The sequence below is a fragment of the Oryzias latipes genome, chromosome 20 (assembly GCF_002234675.1).
Source record: "Oryzias latipes chromosome 20, ASM223467v1".
Classification (NCBI taxonomy): Eukaryota; Metazoa; Chordata; class Actinopteri; order Beloniformes; family Adrianichthyidae; genus Oryzias; species Oryzias latipes.
Window position 1 is genome coordinate 11,173,445 of NC_019878.2, and position 22,949 is coordinate 11,196,393.

General features: G+C 40.9%; 1 protein-coding gene across 2 annotated transcripts; it reads left to right on the forward strand.

Moving 5' to 3' along the window:
- The first annotated feature begins 1,955 nt into the window (after nt 1-1,955).
- rnpc3 (RNA binding region (RNP1, RRM) containing 3) lies at nt 1,956-19,157 on the forward strand. 2 transcript variants are annotated; one of them, XM_023950197.1, is made up of 16 exons: nt 1,956-2,056; nt 2,322-2,499; nt 2,586-2,633; nt 2,729-2,838; nt 4,972-5,061; nt 7,690-7,801; nt 8,434-8,502; nt 9,610-9,752; nt 9,930-10,055; nt 10,444-10,556; nt 12,752-12,934; nt 14,357-14,451; nt 14,644-14,702; nt 16,329-16,461; nt 17,578-17,655; nt 18,764-19,157. In XM_023950197.1, the coding sequence occupies exons 2-15, from the start codon at nt 2,347-2,349 to the stop codon at nt 17,644-17,646; spliced, it is 1,503 nt and encodes a 500-aa protein (XP_023805965.1). In that variant the 5' UTR covers nt 1,956-2,056; nt 2,322-2,346; the 3' UTR covers nt 17,647-17,655; nt 18,764-19,157. The 2 variants fall into 2 exon arrangements, with proteins under 2 accessions (XP_023805965.1, XP_023805964.1); XM_023950196.1 differs by having other exon boundaries at nt 18,571-18,824.
- The last annotated feature ends 3,792 nt before the right edge of the window (nt 19,158-22,949 follow it).

The following is a 22,949-nucleotide window of genomic DNA, read 5'->3' on the forward strand; positions in this document are numbered from 1 at the left end:
GATAAAAGAGGAGCAAAGCTGGGTGAGGCTCCGACGAGAAGAGGAGCAACCCCTACAGAAGGACAGCCGAACGGAGAGGAAGAATGGATTCTTCTTGAAAAACTGCTTGAGTTTGGTCCAGAGAGATCCGGAAACAAGACGCAGGGCTGGGTGACATAAACAAAACTCCTAATTAATAAACTCATTAAAATAAAAGCAGAAGTAAAATGATGCAGTGAAGATGATTTAACCATGAAAAGCTGAAAAACAGACAAATAAGTCAGGAAACCATAGAAGGTTTTAAATCAACACACTAGATATTCATCAGTGCTGGCTCCTCTGAACTTTATTATACGTTATTGACAGACCGAAAGACCAGTTTTGACTCTATTACTGCATCAGCTTCCCTAAAAAGGCACTTCGTCCTTCATTTTTCTTTCTTACTTTCAAATCTCCTTCAACTTTTACCCTCCCTTCATGGCCCTGCCCCTTTGATCATCAGGCAGCATTTTATTTCAAACCACGTCTGATATTTAAAGGTTTTGCCTCCTTTGGTGTTTGTCACCACATATTTCACAAGTTGCCAGATATCAGCTGCTGTTTTTCTAATAAGGTCAATTGCTACAAATTAAAAAAACGCCAGTCTCCTTTCACCCCTCAGCATCCAACCACAGTCCTGACAAGCATCTCCTGCCCCGCTCCCTGGATCTGATGTGTTACATTGGTGGGAGGGAGGAGGATCGGATGACTGCCGTTCCTCCCATCACCTGTGAAATTTCAGAGCCGGGCCACGCTGAAAGAGGGTATTGTGTCCCCGCTGAAGAGGAATGCCCTCGCGTTGGTCGTCAAAGAAAATGCTTCATTTGGCCTGGAATTTGGAGGCATTTTGAGAAGTGCAGAGGGGGTTTTCTCCAGGGTGAGGATGGGAAGACTAAGACCCACAGAGCATCCCTCTGGGGGGGAAAAAAACGACAATTCTCCAGCTGCTCGAACCTGTTTTTATATGACTTTAAGATTAAACTTCAAATTGATCTTTTCAAAACAACCTGTCTTTGTTGTTAAGGCCAATCTTAGTATCAATATTTCAAATATGAAGAAGCTATGAGTTTTTTTCTTACAGGAAACAGAACGTTTAAACATACTGTACATCAGTCCGCTGCTATTTCACATTGCAACACTGACCCCTGCAGGTAAATAACTAAAATCACACATCAACATGCTACTGGACAGTCTTATAAAGTATGGCAAACTATATGTTCGAGTTCCCTGTTGAAGGTGCTTTTTAAGCAATAATTCACTTTTATTTTGTTTTAATTTGTATTATTTTAATTAGATAAAATAAAATAAAAACTATAGACAGGAATATAATAATGAATGACTGTATGCAAAGTTTGAAATAGGCTTTGGATGAAGCAAAACCCCCTTGTTTTGGAGAATTTGAAGAAATAGGCACAAACACTAAGAGGGTGAATTATGGTAAAAAAAAACATATCAACAAATCTTGTTGAGTCACTTATATCACTTATATAAGCACCCTTTGTACTTGCTCGGAATTTGTTTAATGCATTAACCATTTAATTGTCTTCGATAGAGCTTTGATCTGAGCCCCTCAAGTGGAAATATAGTGAAGTTTAGCATTTGCTCTCAAAGCAGGTTTTATAATAGCAAAATAGTTCACAAATACAAGTAAGAGAAAAAAAAAGAAGGTGTAATATGGCTTGACAATAGACATTTTTGATTTAACACTCAAAAAACGGGGTAATTTTTAGTTTAATTTTAAAGAATGTAGTTTAGAGTTCAACAAATGTTGAAGGGTTAGACTGGCTTTCAATGTCATTATTTTGGGGGAAAAAAATTATTTTTCATTAAAAACCTTTGAAGAAAACTGAAGGTGGCTCTTTTTTAAGAACATATTATGTGGAGAGAGGAATTTTAAAATATTACCACATCCTGCGTTACCACTCCGGTCCAGCAGTGGCGCACATTCTCCTACTTCGCTCGGTGCCACATGTCTAAAACACAGAAAAAGAGTTGAAACCGGAAGCCCGTGTGTTTTTAAGCTCCGGAGAAAGAACAGGTAAGACATGATGATATATATATTTGCTCAGCTTCATGGAGTTTATTACTATAACATTCAATACATATTTCCTCTATGCTTTGTTTAGAAGAAAAAAACAACTTAGTTACTGGACAGCTGATAGAAATCTGAACCGAAAACTCTAAACCTCTCTTTAGCAACGAGTTAGCTAATTATTAGCTAATTTTTAAATACAATTTTTTGCATTAAGACATTGTGATTTTGTTTTGTAATAACTTCGTTTCTTTTGTAAAAATAAACGTAGGAGGTGTGTTGTTGTTGGTTGAAAAATGAGCAAAAATGAGGAAGACGCTGAAACTAAAGGCAGTAAAACTCTGCTGGTCCGCCACTTACCCTCTGAGTTGAGCCCGGACGAAAAGGAAGACCTCCTGAAATACTTCGGAGCGGAGTCCGTCCGAGTCTTCTCGAACCATGGCCGCATGGTAGGTCCTCTGCTCTGCTAGCTCGCTTCTGCTGAGCTTCAGCTTTCAGGGATCTTCAGCTCATGTTTTGCACGTTTCCTCCACAGAAACATGCAGCTTTTGCAACCTTTAAAACTAAAACCCTCGCAAGCAAGGTAAGGATTTGAAATTTCAGGTCGAAATGTCGATGAAGTCTTTCCGTTTCTGTAGATTGTTATGGACTTCTTGCTACTGAGTCAATGTCTTCCAGGCTCTCACCAGGCTTCATCAGCTAGAGATCCTGGATCAGAAGCTTGTCGTGGAGTTTGCTAAAGGCCAAGATAACATCACTGTGTTAAGGGATCCGCCTGTGTCTGACAGGTCAGTTTGCATCGTACACGGAAATCCGTTCTGTGAAAAATCAGGATATGTCATTTAGAAATACTTGTAGCAATTTTAAAAACCTGACAAAACCATTTTTATATCCTAAGCAAGCATGTAAACACGCAAACTTGCACCACCTGTGGGAATTGGTGAAAGCTGATTTACTGTGGCGACCCCTGACGGGATTTGTTAAAAGGTGAACAACAGCATGAACCTCTGACCGTTAGTTGGCAAGAAGACACCCCCAGCCCATTTAAGCAGATTTGCACCAAAGCAACAAGATCCTCACTGTTGTTCCAGAACTCAGTGAGACGTGTACCCCTTAGTAACTCTGTGTAAGTTGGTACTGTTTCCACAGCATTGGAATTACCACATCAACATGACGCCCACGGAGACGGACCTGTTTGCTTGCATTGCTCTAGAATGCCAGCTTATGTTTTTTTAATTTTTTTCGGATATTTAGTGCACTGATGCCATGCAGGGTGGCATACAACAGACTGGCACTAGTTCAAATTGCAAACTCGCACCATTGAACCATTGAATGTCACCAGATCTGCATTCATTGTGCGCCCCCGTGACTACGCCCATCAGGAAGGCCTCTTGCAAGTCAGCTGACTGGAGGAGGGTGCTATGGAAACTGTGCTGCAAAAGGGGAAGGCTCCACGCCAAGAGCCTAGCGTGGAGTGGACTATGTGAGTGGGTACATCACCACTTGTGTGGAGAACATTGTGCCAGTGAGGAAGTTTTCCCTGGATAAACAGTCCTGTATGTCACATATGTGTATGTGTATCATGCTACGTGGTCCCTCCACTGCATTACACTAGTCTCATCAGCCAAGGTATAAAAAAAAAAGCCCCAAAGAGGATCAACCCCTGCAAGGCGGCAGGACCAGACAACATTCCGGGGCGAGCCCTCATACCACGTCCCATGAACAGACAGACGTCCTCACTTCCATATTCAACTGTCTGCTCCTGTTTCAGGACCGCTACCATTGTTCCCCTCCCCAAGAAGAGCCCTCCCAGCTGCCTGAATACGGACAGACCAGTAACACTCACTCCAATCATCAGGAGAGTGGTCCTGACCCACATTCAGAGCAGCATTCCGGACACAGTAGACCCCTACCCTATCTTTATTTAACCTCTAACTTTATGGCATTCAGAGTGAACAGCAGAGTAAGCATCTCATTGTACAGGGAAACCCGTTTCCTTGTGTCCATATGACAATAAACCCATTGAATCTTGAAAATTAAAAGATGGATTTGGATGCTCCGTTTTGGACGTGGCCGCCACTTCTATTCTATTCGGTTTTGCTGTACTACTCTGGCCAATCATCTGGCGGGCTCATTAAATAACGGGTCATGAAGGTAAACAGAGCCTCAAGATGCTAAAGGGGAAGCAAGCGAAAATTTTGCTTCAGAAGATTCGAATTCATCGACCTGTTGAATCAGAGTGACGTGTACAACGCTCTGAAAGAAGACCGTTGTCGTGGCGATGAACGGTGAAACGCACGTTTACTTGTGCGTGGCACATCCAAGCGCCCTCCTACCCCCTGTGACGCTGCTTCATCACACTTAAAATTTGTTTTTGAAGCACCAGTTAGAGCAATAACTATCGTCATTGCAATATTGACCACTAATATCGCATATCACGAGTTTTCCTCATATCGTTCTGCCCTAATCGTGATATTTATCGTATCGTCAGCCCTAGTAGTCTCTAAGGATGCAACAATTCTCTTTCCCCAAGATTCGGTTCAAACATCAGCTTTGGGTTCTGGTTTTGTTTTAATTCAATGTATGACTTGTGAAAATAAAAAGGTCCAAGAAATCCTTCTTTGAATTAGCTAAAAAGCGAGTAACAATGACTGAAGACCCTCCATTTGGCTTATGCCTAGCCTGGCATATTGTAGTAAAACAGTAAATAATAAATCCTTCATAAATTTAGCACAGCAGGCGTTCAACACTGTCAACATAAACATACGATTCACTTTCCCACGATTCGGTTCAATGGTGGGAAATACTGCTTGATTTTAAACAGAATGATGGCAGCCATAACTGTTTCCTTCTCTTTCTTTGATACAACATCACATTGTGGTCTCTTGTATGGTTGTGTGACATTTGTCTCTTTCCCACAGTGCTAAAAATGTCAAAGAAAAGCAGAAGACTAAGGAAAGCACACAGCCTCACATTCCACTTATTGAAACTGGTGTGGCGCCCAACCTTGGGTAAGAAAACACAAACTGATTGTGAAATAGCCTACGTGCACGATAGAACTTCCGGTTAACTTCCGTGTTTCGAGTGTAAGGCCGACAACTTCCTGTTGGTCGTGTTATTGTTGTGGGGAGTTTTGTTGAGTTGCTAGTTTTGAGTAAATAGGAGCGGATTTCGGGTAAAAGACAGGCGTTTGGTGTTTCAACGTGTGACAAAGACATCACAACATTGTTGTGTACCCGTGTGCGAATTTGTCAAAGTACAACAGTACTATAAGCTTTCATAGCTTTCCAGTAGATGTGTCGGTAAGAGCCAAATGGATGGTGAACATGGCGGGAGGACTTCACCCCAAGCAAGACGAGTCGTGTTTCGTATTTGCAGCAATCGGAAAGAAAATGCGTCATGTAAACGCGTCGTTCGGAATACTTTGCCCCGGTCAGACTCGTTCGGATCAAAATTTCTTTCCGATCGAGATAGGTGGGTTATACCGATCGTTGTTCATGTAAACGGTCATTCCGATCGTGTGTCACTTCTGCTCTGGGTTACGTCATGCATAGACGGTGTTTCGCTGAGAGAAAGCTTTGGAGCTCATACAGGACCGACCAGCTGCTCTGCGGACGCCCCGAGTAAAGAGCCGCTCCGCTCTTGCCCCGCTGGCTCTTCGCCTCTCTTACACCCCTCACGAGGGAGATGCGGGGGATGCGTCCCCACTGACGTCTGGACCCGGCACCCGAGCTATGCGTTCGGGCTCCGGTGCCAGTGGACCGAGTGAACCTCTCTGAGCAGAGCAGCCGGATTAATTAATGTGTTTTAGGGGAGGGTGCTTTGTTACGTGTGCGTTTTGTTGTTTTGCTATGTGTGAGAATTCGGACTGCGAGCCGAACCGCCGCTCTGGGTTACCGGCTGCCGGACTCACGAGGACAGAGCAGAGCATAAAGTGTGTGTGAGCTTTTCAGAGCAGAAATGACGCTCAGTCCTTAGAAACTGTTCAAAAAATCACATGGAATTGTGTTTCTACTAGTTGTGCCCCGACAAAATAAAGGCTGATGTTATTCCCAGACATTTACATGCAGCCAGGATGCAGATTGCAGCGTTTCCCGCATGGTTTGTCCTGGATTTTGTGTCCATCAAAAGCCAGGCTAATGTTGTTAGCCCGTGTTGTTAGTCTATCCTAACACTGGGTTCTTCTTCCAGCTTCTTCCACAAAAAAGCACTGACCACAAGGATTAAATATAAAATGATGAGCGAACAGGCGCTCCATAATATTCATAACATTAATAAAAGCACGTTTGGAAGATCGCCTCGTATAACCGAGCTGTTGCATATGTGACAGCAAAGGTATGTTTACAACGGGACACATTTCCCTTCTGGTATTTTCGACACGATATTTTGCCCATGTAACCACGCACTGGTCGACAATCCTGTAGATGTCGTTCACGTCGATTTTCGGGAGACCTTGTAGACAACGGGTGAAATATGCCATCTTTCGCATTCAAAATCTGCCGTGTCGCTGCTCTAGAAGTCGCAAACCGGAAATGGTCGGCCTCACACTCAAGGCGGCGGAAGTAGAACTCCTTAGTTGCGTGCACAGAGCCTATTAGCAACGGAACAACGGAAGCCTAAGAGAGCATAATGCTGGGAAAATCAACTCTAGATTTTCCTGAAAACAAATCCTATGCAACAAATGTAAATGTGCTGATGAAATACACAATAATTAATCAATACTGTAGTCATGTATAGATTCAGGCAGGAGTGTGTTTGCAGACAGATTTAAACCATCTTTAACCCTTGTGCTATCTTAGGTGACCCCACCCTTACATTGACATGTTCTCCCTACCATGACAAAGGTGGATAAAGGTGGAAAGATTTCATGTAATTCATGGACACCAGTGAAGATCACAAATCATTGAAGAAAAAAGGTTCAGAGCACTGTCTAGTGGGTCTAGATGACCCAACTCCCAATGTTAAAGTGCCTAGGATAACACAAGGGTTATGTAAAAAGACGTTCTTATTTAGAACATGATACCTTTAGCTTCTGCTGATTTAGTTGTCAGCCAAAAGCCAAACTTACCTGAACAGGTAAACCCGGTTTTTAGCTGTACATTTAGCTGTAGCTGTAAAGTCCCTCTCTGATCATCTTGTGGTCTATTGGAAAAGGTTCCTAGTGGTCTTTTAATTATGATGATGCCGTTTTTAACCCGAATCAAAAATCCTGTGTTGTTGTTTTTTTTTTTGTGGGACATAGTTTCTGCAGAGCGGCAGGATTTCATTAGAAATTTACCTCTGAGTTGTGGGCGGGACCCCCTTCCCCTCCCCTTTACTGAGAGCTAGAAGCGGGGAGCTTGTGACCCGCCCAGCGTATCTTCTACGTCACAAATATGCTTTTTTTTTGTCTGCTCTTGATTCACAATGATTTGAATAAAGGAAAACTCAAAAAGACAATTTTGGCTTTTTCTTCACAAATGTCCCCCATCAGCAGAAAAATGCCACAGGAACACGCTAAAACCTCAAAAACATGATTTTCAGAGTGGATCTTGATCAAAACGGTCCTTTTAATTGCATGTAGAGCTCGACTTTTTCTGTGAATCTGCAGCTGTAGAGCTTGATTCTAACTTTGCTTTCTTTTTTCGGATTGTTTTCAGGTTGAAGTATCAATCAAATCCCACATTGAAGTATTTATACCCCCCTCCCTCCAACAGCATCCTCACAAACATCGTCCACGCCCTCATAAGCGTGCCGAAGCTTTACGTTCAGGTGAGTTAACACTCAGACGCAGATGGAGGCATGTGTCTTTGTTCCTGTTTTATAAACATTTGTTTTGATTTCCATTTTGCCTTTTTTTTAAAAATGGAAATGGGGAATTTGTTAAAAATAGGGAAGAAAATGCAAACTCTGCAGGATACCGGGGCGTCAGGTTCGCATTGTCAACCCTGGAAAGCATCTCCCTGAGGTTCCTGAGCGCCATCCGAGCTCTTAAAGATCAAACGGCAAACATTTGCCTTTTAAATTTCAATTTGGGGAGCAAGTATTAATAATAAACTGTAAGTAGGAGGCATGAGTTATGGGTTTAACATTTCCCTGGAAGCCTTGATGCCTATTTTTTATTATATTTTTGAGCGCTCACTTCCCGATTTGGCATTTTGGGGGTGCTGGTGTGCTACAGACGGAGCGGCCTCGGGCTCAGCCGTGCCACAGGTATTCCTCTCTGCCTCCCAGCCTCAATCCCCCACCTTGATCCTCATATTTGTATGCAAAACCCAGCAATCTGTTTTACATACGGCCGCCGTTCCAGAGCGCCGGCGTGTTTCCAGCTTGAGGAATGATGCGCCACTTGAAAGCCGCCACTGCTGCTGGCCTCACCCGTGTTCGTTCTTTCTCTTATTCAGGTTCTTCATCTGATGAACAAGATGAATTTACCGTGTCCTTTTGGACCCGTGACGGCCCGGCCGCCCATGGTGAGTCCCCACACGCGAGCGGGCGAGATCAAACTGTCCGCATGAGCGACTGAAGGGCGGAGCTTCACATATTTCAAGCTGAGAAACACACTACGTACACGGTTTGCCTTTAAATAGAAAAAAAAATGATTTTATGAAGAAAATCACTTGAAAGTAGTTAAATGATTTTTCCGTACAGCAAGTAGCAAGAAATCTATATCAAAATCTAGAAACAAGTTGCACACAAGTGTTCAAAAAGGGAAAAATAAGATGAAAAAAGACCAATTTTAAGTATTTTCTGCTAATTCTTCGCAAATGGTTCCAAGTAAAAACTGAGTTTTTCTGTTCTTAGTTGTTTATTTTTTATGACAGTGACCATAAACTAGTGAAATAAGTGGACATGAGTCATTTTAATGTAAACAAATGAAAATACAATCTCAATACAAGTTTGTCCATCTTTAAAAAAAAATCTTCATAAAATCTCAAACTTGAACTTATTCTTAAAAGATAAATCTAAAGTTTATGTATGCAAAATAATGGCAACAACAACAATGTCCTTCTCAAAACTTTACTTTTTATAGGCGGAAAACCATCATCTAGACTCCATCTTGATAAGATATCTTTCAACCAGTCATTTAAGACCAAAAATAAATCTCAAAATTAATTCTTAACATTTATATTTAGGTCTGTTGTAACTAGACATATTTCATCCTAAAATAAGTGTTTATCGCTCAAAAAGGAGTTTTATATCTTAAAAGTAGGTATAACAAGCAAATCCTTATTTCTAAACCTTAGTAACCCTAAAATTAAACAACAATGACAAACTTTCAAATCTATCAAATTTTGATATTGATTATAAGTCAAATAAAGCTGAATTTTTCCTTAAAATAGGCAAATCTGTTACCTGGAACAAGCTTATATACTTAAAAAAAACTTAAGCAAAAACTTTTGCTTAAATTAGGATGTTATATACAACCAAATGACTCAAAATTACTATTTTATTTATTATTTGATGTTTTTGCTTGTCTTACATTTTTTGTATCTTTTATGTTCTGAAAAAACATTTTTAAACCTTAAATACGGATCATATGATTCCTAATTTGACTGAAAACCTTTTGATTCCTGCAGTTTGACGTCCTGCCCTCCGCTCCCCCCATGCCCATGCCTCCCCCCTTCCCCCCCGACTTCCCTCCCCTACCTGAGGAGGACATGGAGGTGTCCAGTGATGAAGAGTCGGAGTACGAGAGTGAGGATGATGAGAACAAAGAGAGGTAAAAGGGGCATCATTCCTCACATTCGACTCTTAAAATGCCGTTTTTCGAGCTGAACCCGTCTCGGTTGGTCAGTAGGGACTCCAACCTAAATGTTTGTAGCTGGAGAAAGAGTCTTTTTTTTTTTCTGGTTTGGAAACTTTCTCCTTTATTTTCTCTGTTCTTGCTTTATTTCAGGGTGGCTCGTCTGATGGGCCTGGTCAACCGAGCCTGCAAGAGACCCCTGAGACCAAAAACAGCTTCCAAAAGAAAAAAGCCCAAGATCAAGGATCTACTTTATGCTCCCAAACCGGAGTCTCAGAGGTACAGCCGAAGCACTCATGTGTGTCACAGCCCTCCCAGTTAATTCATCTGGAGGCTGCATTCAGAGGCAGCTTAAAAAGCGAGGAACCCAAATCTCCAGGCGATGAATCCTGCTCATAAAGACAGCTTTGTGGCGCTCAGAGACTTAATGTCTCACACCAACTCCATATGAGCAACCACAAACTGTGTTTCCCTACTCTAAAGTGTGTACTTGGGTTTCCCCCCGGCTGTGTGTTTGTGGATTGGGAAATATCCGGTTCAAAACAAAGGAAGTTATGAAAAAAAAATCCCAAAGCGGTCAGAAGGAAAGAAGGTTTTTTTTTTTGTGTGTGTGGAAACTTTTAAGTGTAGCTGTAGCTGTAGTTGTGTTTGCTTCTGCCGTCCTCAGTGCTCCAGCGCTGCAGCCCTCCGATGTGTTTGAGCAGCCCAGCCCTGCTGGTCCCAAGAAAATCGAATTCCACATTTCACTTCCTGAAGTGGCGACTGCAGAGGAAAGCAAAGGTACAAGCTTGACTTCCTACATATGTTCAGTGTTAACTATACCTGAAACATTCAATCAGTTTAGACGAAGCCATATTCAAAACAGCAGAAGGAGGGGATCTTTTCAATCATTTGCATTTTTGCAATTAAAGAAAACTGCAAAGTCATAAAAATGCAAACACTAGTTTCTGTTCAGTCCGAAAAATCTAAAATGTTGTTGTTTTGATATATTTGGCCACAAACGACGGATTGTAGTATCAAGAAAACATCTTCTGTTTTGATTTTATTCTCTAGTTTTGAAAAGTTCCATACAGTGAGACAAAAAAGATGAGAAGCCTGTCATGTTTATCATAGATTAACCTAAACTGCGAGAGACCAAATGAGAGAAGAAATAGTGGAAAATAAGTGTTTGATCAATAACAAAAGTTCAGCTCTGAACTTTGTCATATACCCTTTGTTGACCATGACAGCAGTCAAACGTTTTCTTCACAAGGTTTTCACAAACTGTTGCTGGTATTTTGGCCCATTCCTCCATGCAGATCTCCTCTAGAGCAGTGATGTTTTGGGGCCGTTGCTGGGCAACACGGACTTAAAACTCCCTCCAAAGATTTTCTATGAGGTTGAGATCTGGAGGCTGGCTAGACCACTCCAGGACCTTGAAATACTTCTTGCAAAGCCACTCCTCCTTCGTTACTCGAGCATTGTGTTTGGGATCGTTGTCATGCTGAAAGACCCAGACACATTTCATCTTCAATGCTGATAAAAGGAGGTTTTCACTCCGAATCTGACAACACATGGCCCCATTCATTCTTTCCTTTACACGGATCAGTCGTCCTGGTCCCTTTGCTGAAAAACAGCCCCAAAGCATGGTGTTTCCACCCCCGTGCTTTACAGTAGGTATGGTGTTTTTGAATCCAACTCAGCATTCTTTCTCCTCCAACATTAACGAGTAGAGTTCTTACCAAAAACTCTACCGTCACTATAGCATCACCGTGACACCACGCTACTACATCACTACCACCACTCTAGTGAGTGTAGCATCATTTCTGAGACTTTACTGTTGCATTTCTCCAGTTTCTCTCTACCGTCACCATAGCATCACCGTTGCTTCCATCACTGTAATTGATTGATTGTAGAAATAAAAAGGAAAAACCAGAACTTTGATCTATTGCAACATTTTGGCTTAATCCTGTCTGTATCTACATGAACACTCTTCACTGATTGAGCTGTTTTTTTTCCTTATGTGTTGACGATTTGTCTTTAAAATTATTCTTAGATTTCTCTTGTAGACAGAAAGGCCTCCTTTTTCCTTTTCCACGTTGTTTTTTCTTTTTAGCCGCAGTGAGGTGTTTCCGTTTGTTCCTGCCAGGAGTTCGAGCCCTTTTTTTTAGGTGAAGTTAGAGCTTAGTGTCGCACAGCAGAAATGTTAAAAAAAAAAAAACCTAGAAGTTTATCTGTTTGAGCAAATGTCATTGGAGGCACAGCCTGCGTTTCCTGTTAGCTGCAGTTCCCCGTCTGCCTTATCTATCAGCAGCTGCAACTGGCAACAACTCTGAGATGGAGGAAAAAAAGATCTCAAATTCTAACAAAAGAAAAAAAAAAGACAGATAAACTATGACAGGCGGCTTTTTGGATTAGTCTTGTTTTGGAGATCCAATAAACAAGCTATTTAAATGGAAAGAAGAGGTGAGGAGGGGGGGCAGGGGGAGATAAGGAGGGCTGTACTTCTGAAAAGCTGCTGATCTAGTTGTCTGCAGATGCATCAAGAAAGCTCCTTGCTTCGATGCATGCACACTAACATGAGGATGACACGTTTCTATTTTCCCCCTTCTTCATCAGATTTGTACACGCCTGCTGCACTTTGTAATTCCATCATCTCCGTGTGTGTGTGTGTGTACGTGTTTGTACATGTGTGTTTTTTTTCCTCAAAGACTTCTCTTTCCTGCTGATTTTCAAACCCATGCCTGGAGAAACAGCAGGAGACTGTGATGAGGGTGCAATCTCTGATAGAAATGCAGATAGTTTGCTGTTTAACTCCACTTTTTCTTTTCCTGTGTTCTTAAATTTATTTAACCTCCACTAAGAAATCTCCTTCATCCTTTGTGTTTTTGAAAAGCTGATTTTTGATGGAAAACACTGGCAAAAATACAATAAAAAGCCTAGAAATAGGTTTAAACCTGCAACTTGTTGTGCGTGTTTTTCATCTCGTATTGAAGCGGAGCAACAGGAGGGCGCCCCCTGCAGCGCTCAGGAGGAGCCGGCGTCTGAAGGGTTCGGGAAGCTTTACCCCAGCGCTCAGGCTTCCCACCAGCAGGAGGAGAACAGTGCAGACGGAGACGATCTCGTGTCGGGTGTCATATCCAGGAAGGAGCTGGAGAAAGGACGGCTAGCTAAAGACGGTAATTCTGAGGGGGAAGGGGAGCCTGGGGGAGGGATCACAACCATAATAAGAACAAAGCAGCCCAAATTTAGCCTTTTTTTTGTGGTGAGTTTTTTTTTTTCTTTAGTGAAAAGAAGTGGATGTTTTATAAATGACCTCCAGCAGTCCTGGTGTCATCAGCTTCCCTCCTTTCAAACCTTACCTCTCTGACCAAGTAACGTAACTCACACAGATTCCGTCTCAGATAAAAGGAGCTTTGGCGCCGACAGAATCAGCAGATTTACGTTACTTGCATAAAAACTTTGGTGCTTATAAGCACAAGGCTGCTTCCCTCCACTTCAGAAACTGGAATTCACCTGACTGTTAGAAAATAGGAAATTAGACGATAAGAAGACAGTTTATGTGGGCGTCATACAGGCACCTACCTACCTCACTCATGACTCAAGTGAGGCGTAAAGATGTCGCACAACAGCATCAGCCGTACGCCATAAGAGCGTGTAACTTACATTCTCCTTATGAATACTTCACGATGCCCTTCCCTGCATGCACGACAATCGTCTGTTCCATTTTCACGACGTCCTTTGAAGTGGCCGTTCAGGCCTCAAGGGAACTGAAGACACACCTGCAGTCCCTTTAAGCTGCAGCCGCTCCAGTAAAAGAGGCCCAGACAACCATGGAGGTTGTTCATGGATGAAGGTAAAGGGGAATATTGAATATGTACACACACGGATGACGTTGTTGGCACTACCCAGTCAATAAAGGGGGTAAAAACCCACAAGGATTCCTGAAATCACTTAAAACGTGAAAATGTTCATAAAGGTTTCCTAAAAAAAAAAAAAAAAAGTGAGCAATCAAACTCAGACCCTGCTTTTGATTTCTTCCTGGAAACTTGCTCATTAACAACTTTTAGTCTTCGTGTCGGACAAATGTCACAGTCTTAACTTTGCTCCACAGAAGAGATGTAGAAAAAGGCAGAAGTGCCTTTGAAATGCAGATGAGAATCGGTTGGAAGTGGGTCGAGACGCGTCACGGCTAAACAAAGACAAAAAGTGCAAACGGTGGAGAATCCAATTGGAGACCGACGAATCCCTCTGAAGAGGAGGAGCTGCTGCTGAACGCCTAACGTCAGCAGGACTCTTCTGAGATCCATCTGTGGCGGCACAAATGAGGACCCCCCCCCCCCCCCCCCCCCTTTTTATTTTGGAATTCTTTAGTCTTAGATACTACGGTCTCCGTAGCGACCAACTGCTCGGCTTAAACACATCTGTCGTGGATGCAGGAAAGTTCAACATCAGGGGAGGCGTTTCCTCTCCAGCAGGAGAGAAAAGGACACAAATCTTTCAAATCACAGTTGTTTTTAAATATTAGGCATGGATATTTATTTGCAAAGACATTCTTTGATTTCTTAAATTCACTTAACATCACTTTGTTTTTTTAACAGAGATGAAAAGGATGTCTGTGTTTAAAAATTATGGAGCTGGGGAGCCGACCTGCAGGCTGTACGTGAAGAACATCTCAAAGCAAGTAGAAGAGAAGGTACGTCTGTATGGAGCATCTGAAGTTAAAAGTTAAAAAAAAAAGTCTCCATCATGAATGGTAGAATTTTTAACATTTTAACATTTCTATCAAACGTTAAAACCTGTTTTTGGCTTTTTTTTCCCCTACACCACTCAGCTTTGTAGGTCTGAGTTGGGGACGGATAATCTCCTCGTTTTGCTTGTTTCTCAGGATCTGCGATACATCTACGGACGGTACATCGACCCCTCATCAGAAGAGGAGAGAAACATGTATGTTACTTCCTTAAAGTCACTTCCTGGTAACCGTGTATATGCCAACTTTGGCACCGCCTCTTCTTCCTCCAGCAGTTACTCATCACTGCGAATTTGGGAGGGATTCATGCAGGCCGATGTCTGCTTGTTGGAGCGTTCCTTCAAAGGACTGTTCCACCTGATTTAAGCTTTATTTTAGTGCTCAGTCGCTAACGGGTGGTCCCTGATATATTCATTTATTGGGTGTCTGTTTAATTTTTTTCTTTGAAGAAACTCAAAGTGACTGTGGGTGGAGCTTTGAGCTGATTGGCTACTGGGATGTGATTGACATCTGGAGACAGAGGTTGTCATATTGTCCTTTCCTCTCCAAAATAGCGTCTTTTTTTTAAGGGGGCAATGACGCAGGTGGCACCCCACCCTGTTTCCCGCTGCCAATCATGTCCTGGTAGCCAAGGGGCTCAAAGCCCCGCCCCCATGTAAAATTAGGCTCTACTAAAATGAAAAGTCTGAATTGAAACTGTAAATTGGAAACTAAAAGCAGAGATGGAGAAAAAAAACAAAAGTTGAAAATCACTAAACAGGTGTTACTTTTTTTCATTTTAACGATTCAATTCATATCATAATTTGTGGTTGGCGAGACGATTCATAGTCGATATTAGTTCACTCTGAATGATCCTAAAATCGAACTTTAGACAAATATTCAAACAGTCTGACTCAGACATAAATACCTGAACAGTGCAGGGAAGTTTTCCAGATTCCTTTTATTACTTGCAAGATAATCAAGTGTAAAATAAATATGTGTACAAACAAACTAGGAAACTTCAATGTGAATGGATTTGACATTTATTCAGCCCACTGTTGTTTTTCCACATCAAAGTAATACAAACGGAGCATCACTAAAACATTCTACTGCACCGTATGGTCACATTCCAGCTGGATGATGCGGCCAAAAAATTCCAAATTTACATTTTAGTCTTTCTTTTTTCTCCCTGCTTTTACTTTTCTTCAAATTGACTGAGTTTTTGTTATTTTTGACATTTTGTAAAGTTTACATGGCGTACTTGTGAGTTTAAAATCCCACCTTCCAACATCGTTTGATCTATTAATCGTTTCCTGTCGTCTTTTAATTTTGATAAAGCAATTTTTAACCAAAACCAAGAAACCTGTGTTGTTTTTCTAGGACATAGTTTCTGCAGAGCAGTAGTAGTTCATTAAAAATTTCACATAACAGCTGTGGGCAGGATCATTGGTCCAGAGCTGAGAGCTCTCTGTTTAAGCAGAGCAGGGAGGGTGTGGCACGTCCAGTGTTTTTTTTCTACATAACAGATATAATCTTTTTGGTTCTGCATTTTTTTGCTTCTTCTCCCGATTCAAAACAATTTGAATAAAGAAATACTCAGAAATAATATTTTGACCTTAATTTGTTTTTAAAACATGTCTGGCATCATCAGAAAAATGCCACAAGAACATGTTAGAAACAATCCAAAACAGCATTCAGATTTATTTTTTATTTTTTAATTACCGGTACATTTTGGTTTTCTTTCCCTTCAAGCTGATCCTGATTTGATTGCATAGAAACCGTTCTTTTGGACCGTTTTTCCACATTGGGCTTACTCTGCTTCCCGGCTCTGCTTTGCTCCTCAGGTTCGACGTGGTGCTGATGAAGGAGGGCCGGATGAAGGGGCAGGCTTTTATCGGCCTCCCGAACGAGCAGAGCGCAGAGAAAGCCCTGCGCGAAACCAACGGCTTCGTGCTCCACGACAAACCCCTCGTCGTCGTATCCTTTTCATTTTTCTCCCTTCTATCTGAAGAGAGGAAAAAGAATCGTAACTGCAGCCTTTCTGCCATATTGAAAGCTCATTTCAAATGATGTAAACACAGAAATATGTACAAATGGAATATGTCACAACTATAATGATATTTTAATCCAAATAAATTGTTTTTTTTACTCGTTAGCGAGGGAAAAAAGCTTGAAAATAATTACTAAATAAATCTGGAAAAATAATGAACAGGACCTAAAATGAATTCCATATATATATATATATATTTTATATATTTTTAACACAGCTGTTTGCTGTGACCCTCAGAGCCTCCGGGACTGTGGAGTCTCACTAAGGCGCCACCTGCTCTTCCTCATCTCTATGCAGATAATTACGCCTCAACTTTTGAACTTGTCTAACAAAACAAGGCGGCTGAGTTTTGAGTGTGCCTGTTAGCCCGAAGACAACAGAGGGAAAAAAAAAATCCAACACAAACGGTTTCATTAAGCTCTTTGCTCTGTCAGCTGCAGAGAATAAAGCAGGTTGCTTCCATTCAGGAGATAATCTGGCTTTTTTTTTCCTAAAAGAGGACACCTATTAGCACACTGGCTAATGAAAACAAAGCATGGAAGGCTGCTGGTTCCAACGTCCAGAGATTTTAAAAGCTTAAAAAGAAGCTTTTTTTCCCCTTTTCTTCTTCTAATCATGCTCCTTCCCATTTCAAGTTGATTTAAAGTGATTCAATCCAACAACAGTAATTCATCTCAATGGGTAAATTAAAAAAATCATTTTACAATGACAGACCCTGCAATAATGTACAGACGTTTCCTAGACCTTGATTGCGTCTATTAGCACAAATTGTGCTGCGATAGTTCCCTACAGTTTGTTACCAAGTAATAAAATGTTTAGAAAGACTTTCATTTTTTGTGCGACTGGCACAAACTCACTGAGAAGCTCCTTCCAGTTAGGAAAGCCACCAAAGCTCCTCAGAACGCCAGTGTCTGAGATTTATAGGGAAGCCGTTGTGGCCCAATGACCAACACACGTGTGTCACCAGAGACGGGACCTCCACAGCTGCATCCCATAATGAGCTAGCCTAAAACCTCTATTGTCCTTAACTGAAACATTCACAGCAATTTGCTCGGTCTGCGCGGCCCAAACAAGACAACACTGACACTAAAAAAGGTTCAAAGCAGAGGTGAAGTTAGTAGGTGAGTGAATCTCCCAAGGCTGTGTGCTTTTATTTTGAAAGACCCACTCCGATGATCTTTTTTTAAATTACTTTTGTATTCATTTATTTATAATTATGCCGCTTTAGCCAAAATCAAAAAACCTGTCTCGCTTTTTTAGGAGATACATTTTTCTGAGTATTCTTTTTAATACTTTGGCTGGGGCTGCGACTTACACTCAGGAATGACTTGTGATTTATAAATTAAAAGAAAAACAACCACTAGGGGCACTGTAGGCGTGCATATCAGTATTTGCTACTGACAGCAACACGAAAAAGCATCGATCAGTTTTGCAGGGGCTTGGCGAAATATAGAGGAGGAAATTCAACAGATTTAATGATTTGAAGTGACATAAATTGTTTAGTTAACTGTTAGCACACTGTTTTATTCTATCCTTATCAGAATCATTTTTTTCTTATTATTATAGATTCCTAATTGCGATTGTTAAATAAGCATCAGTGTGTTACAATAAGGAAGTTTGCTGTATTGTTATTAATTCCGTTACCCTTCCTGTCCGTTCTTGGTCCCGCATTTTTTCAACAAATTTCTCCCAAAAGTGCAACCTGTTCATATTTTTTCCTTCTTTCTAATGCATTTTTTGGCATCTGCAACTCTTGCCTGGGAGCGACTCAACATTTGAAAAATACAGTAGTTGCTGCTGTAGTTCCCGCCCCCTTTTCCTCTCCCCATTGGAGCAGGGAGCTAAAGACCTGCCCAGTGTATTTTCTACGTCACAAATCTGAACAAAAGAATACTCAGAAATACAATTTCAGCTCAATTTTCTTCATACATCGTCAGACAAACACCAAAAACAGTCTTTTAATCGGAGTGGGTCTTGTATTCTCTCTTTCGTTCTGGTGGAACTGCATTGTGATTGTGACGCTTTATCTATTCAAGATACCAAGGCCTGATTTTGTGGCCCAGCAGAACCATTTGTATCCTTACTCTCACATATCCTTTGGGAAAAGTGAACCTTAAAGAAAAGAAGCAGCTTAACAAATGGAATCAAATACATTGCCAAAAAAAAGAAGGTTGTCTTTGTACCGTTTTGGATAACTTTTGAAGTTCTCCTTGTTTGACTGACTTTCAGGTGGTGTTTGGAGACGCCGTGTGTTCAACCAATAATAAATACCTTTTTTTATTTTAATCGATTGCTGTTGTATTTTTTTTCTTTGTTTTCCTCAACATTTATGTAGTTTGTTGGCACACTTAATCCCAAAAATATGAAAGCTGGTTATTTTCGTTCTAAGGAAAAGCTGAGCAAATAGAAGGTAGAGGAGATGGAGAGCGCCACCCGAAGCAGATGGTAAGCTGTCAAAACAATCGGAAAACCGTCCCGAACAGACAGCAAACAAGCCAGACAGACAGACACCAGCCTGTAGGAAATTGCTAGCTCTCGGTAAGCTTACCTGCTCACTCGCCGGCTGCCTCCTATCCTGATCTTCCTTTGTTTGATTAAAGAGAGTAAATCTGGCTTTGGTACATAAGCAGAAAAATATCAACGTCACGTACGAAGACGAGGAAAAAAAACTCATTTAGGGGAATTTTATCATGTCTGAAAGTGACATTTTTCTGTTTTTTTGATATGGTGCTATAAAAATAAAACCTCTGATTCAAAATAAGAAAATGTAGGCTCTGGTTTTGTGAATTAATGTTCATAGAAAAGAACAAAACTTTATTGATCCCACAAAGGGGAAATTAGTTTACTAAAGCTCTAATAAAAACAGCAGACAGATAATAACACTAAAAAAGAAACACTTAAAAAATGAAGAATCATTATTGTCCGGTGTCTATAAGGCATTGTAGAGTCTAATATGGGCCTATCACAACCGTTCTATCGTCTATGATGTTATAAATTGTGTATTTTTTTTTTCTTTTCAAAGTGCAGAGCAGAGAAAAAGATGCTCTCATTTTCTGCAGCACATGTTGTACAGCAAACAAAAAGTGTAGGCATCAATCACGCATCAAGAGTTTGGATTTAAAGAAAAGCTGCACCAGGCTGCATCCACGCTCTCCAGGAGACGACTTCCCATCAGGTGCTCCGAAATCTGCGATTTTTAAAGACAGCGTTGCATTGTTCATTGTTCCTGAGCTTCTCGTACAACTGCTGGTGTGAAGCCTCACCTGTCGGGTTCTTTTGTAGTTCATTAGGCCCCAGCTGCCTGGGAGCTTTTGCCCGTCTCCAGTTAACGCTCCCGCACCGAAAAGTTATCAATCACACGCACTCGTCTGGTTGGACCTGCAGCTCCTCCATCAATGCCAGCTCGGAGGGGAAGGGGTGAGGGTGGAGGTGGGGGTCCCCCCATCTGTGCACCACTCTGTTCTCGCCGCCTCAGCGATGACACATGCGCCACCCACGGTGGAAATATTGAGAGTTACCAGGACATTTATCAGGTAACATTTGAGCAGAATGAAAGATAACCTTTTGTAAGTGGATGCAGATAAAGATGTATGTTGTGCCTTTGCTCAGCTCAGCCTTCATTTCACTTCAATACTGCCACTTCCCTGGAGTAATATTAGTGTAATATGTTCCATATTTTGGCCTCAGCCAGGTGTGCAGTGTGTTTTCTAAATGGACTTGAGCCTGTGGATTGTGTACACGTGCTTCTCTTTGTTTTTTTGCATTTTTCTGCCTACCTCGGAGTGTTTTTCTGCTCTCCTTGTGCAGACTGAGCGACGTGTTTGCTAACAAATTTGCAGAAACTGTTGAAATTCAAGGCGATATTATTAACTTGCCTGAGGGCGGAAGCGCTCTCCAGACACCTCCATTGACGTATGTGTCCATCTGACTTTGCCCCTGTAGACTTTTAAGTTTTCTTTTCCTTTAAAAAACAAAAAAAATCTTCTTTCTTTTAAGTCTGTACATCTTTATTTGACAGCAGCCTTTTTTAAGTTGGTATGAAACACACTGCAAAGCTCAGTCCATTCCCAGCACACTGTGGGGCTTCAACAAACAAAAAGGAGCTTTATTTGAGGCCAAATCATCAGAAATAGTAAACATCTATTGAAATAAAGGTCTGCGGTACATAAAAAAATGCATAAAAAACTCATAACTTCTGTTAATAAATCCAAAGAAGTAATGATTTTTAAATTAATCTGCTGCCTATATTGATGGGCATGTCAAGTGGATTATAAATTCTGAGATTTTTGGGAATATAAAAGCACAAATTAATAATCTGGAGATTCTAGTCCACTGGGCTGCTAATAAACTGAATGAAAAGCTCTTTATTTCAGTTCTTTGGATTTAACATGAGCTGTGAAGTCAAAAGAAACTTGCCAAGATGTCTTTGTATACGTCTGTCTGGTTTGAAATCCGTTTCCAGGTTTCCATAGCGACAAACTTTTTATCTTCTTTTCAGTTTAGATTTTAAATCAACAGAAAGGATTTTGAAGCTTTTCATAAGACAGTTCCTCCACTTGAAAAAATGTTGCCTTTTCTCTGTGACCGTCATTATTCCGACGTAGCTGTTGGAAGTGAAAGCCTCTCCATCCAGAATTTAATGGATGGATCTGATTTCACAAGTGTATATATGTATATGGTACATTAACATGACCAGTCAAACAAAGCACCGTGCAAAAAAATCTAAAACACAATTAAAAAGCTTTGAGGCCTTCACTACCCCCTTCTGCCTCTGTCAACCAGATTAGAGCTGCAGGGGGGCAAATTCATAAAAAAAGCTGTTTTTGTTTTGTTTTTTACAAAATCCCAGTTTTTCTGTTGGATTTGTTTCCAAAACAACCATTTTATGTTTCATCCACCTGGGAGTGATGGAAAGGTTTGTGTATTTTTTTAGAGTAATCAGCAAAAGTTAACTTTTAAATTTCCCTAGCAACTGAGGTTTTTTTTTTTTGTTAACCACACCCACATTGCCTAATATGGTCATATGTATAAATTATTGCCTGGGATTCATGTGTTCAATCTATACAAAATACTGGTTAAAATGTGCAAGCTCACCAAGCTAGTGCCGTTCAAAATCTAGAGCTTCTAAATTCAACATTTCTTTCCCAAATAGCTTCCCAATGATGCATTTTTGAAGATTCAAGATGGCAGCTTCTCCCAAAGGTCGATGAATCTTTGGTTGTAGTTGTAGACATTAGCTGGCAGTGTGTGTGTAAAGTTTCATGAAGATCGCTTGAACAAAAGTTTCCCTTTCCCATATTGTGAGAAAATTGCCAAATTTCCCACTTTGCCACAAACTGCAACCCGAATCATGGGTTGTGTGGCCATCCCATGATAATTTTAAAGCTTCCTTTAGATTTCCTCGACGCATGTGTTTTAGTTTTGTTGGAAAGATTAAGAAAAAAATATATATTTAAATTCGCTAAGAGATTTTGGCCCCATTCATTTTTCAACAGTTTTGCCTGCTGTGATGTCATCATTTCTTTGGGTGGGGTCCTTCACCGTGCCCAAAATTCCTTTTCACCGGGTACAAGGTGCGTTAAAATTTTGGCGAATTTCTGATTAAATGGCTGGGGCCACACTTTTGCTCAATAAGAACGAAGAAAAACGATCTACTCTTTTCAGTGCACGACAGAATAATTGAAGCGTGAGGTTAGAAGGTTAAAATGTACTTTATTTGCATTAGAGGTTTGCAAAAAAAAAAGGTTATTTGGTGTTGACGTTCTTAAGGTTTTATTTGAATATTTTAAAAGCCACAGTTTTCCTGTTTTTTAAACAGTGATGAGATCATAATCCAGTAAACTTTTGGAGAAACGCAGATTTCTCAAATAATTCTTTTAAAGGAACGTTCAGGGCAAACGTGAAGAATCTCACTTTGCTTCTAATGAAACCGGAATCATGGAGCGAAGGACTGTGCAGGTCAGAGCTCGACTGAAGATAAAAAATCTGCATTTTTAGTTAGATGAGCTTAGCCGAAGGTGGCTGAAAGCAATTCCAGAGTTTACGTTCCAACCCGTATAAGTCGTATCTGTATGCAATGACTCTCACTCTGTTCCAAAGCTATTTGGAATTCCTCATTTCCGCCTTTAAAAGAGGCATTCTACAAAAATGATCAGGATTCAACAAGACGGAGGAGCGTTAAAGAACTGCCAAGCATTTACAGCCTCCCTTTGGATGAAATGCCTTTAGTCATCATTTTTCATTCCAGCCAAGGTCTAAGCCTTTGGTTTCATAGAAGAGTGAGACTTTTAGCTTGACTAATAATAAAGGTGTTAATGCTTCACATTTGTATGACATCCGGAACTTTACAGCTCAACAAAAAAAAACATACAGCTGTAGGTTATATACCCTGGCGTTCCAAACAGGAAGTACCTGC

Bases quoted from the DNA above. Each gene is read 5' to 3' on its own strand.
- rnpc3 (XM_023950197.1), top strand. From the start codon at position 2,347: ATGAGCAAAAATGAGGAAGACGCTGAAACTAAAGGCAGTAAAACTCTG. The intron at 2,839-4,971 runs GTCAGTTTGCAT...TCTTTCCCACAG, and splicing joins GATCCGCCTGTGTCTGACAG to TGCTAAAAATGTCAAAGAAA. The intron at 7,802-8,433 runs GTGAGTTAACAC...TCTCTTATTCAG, and splicing joins TGCCGAAGCTTTACGTTCAG to GTTCTTCATCTGATGAACAA.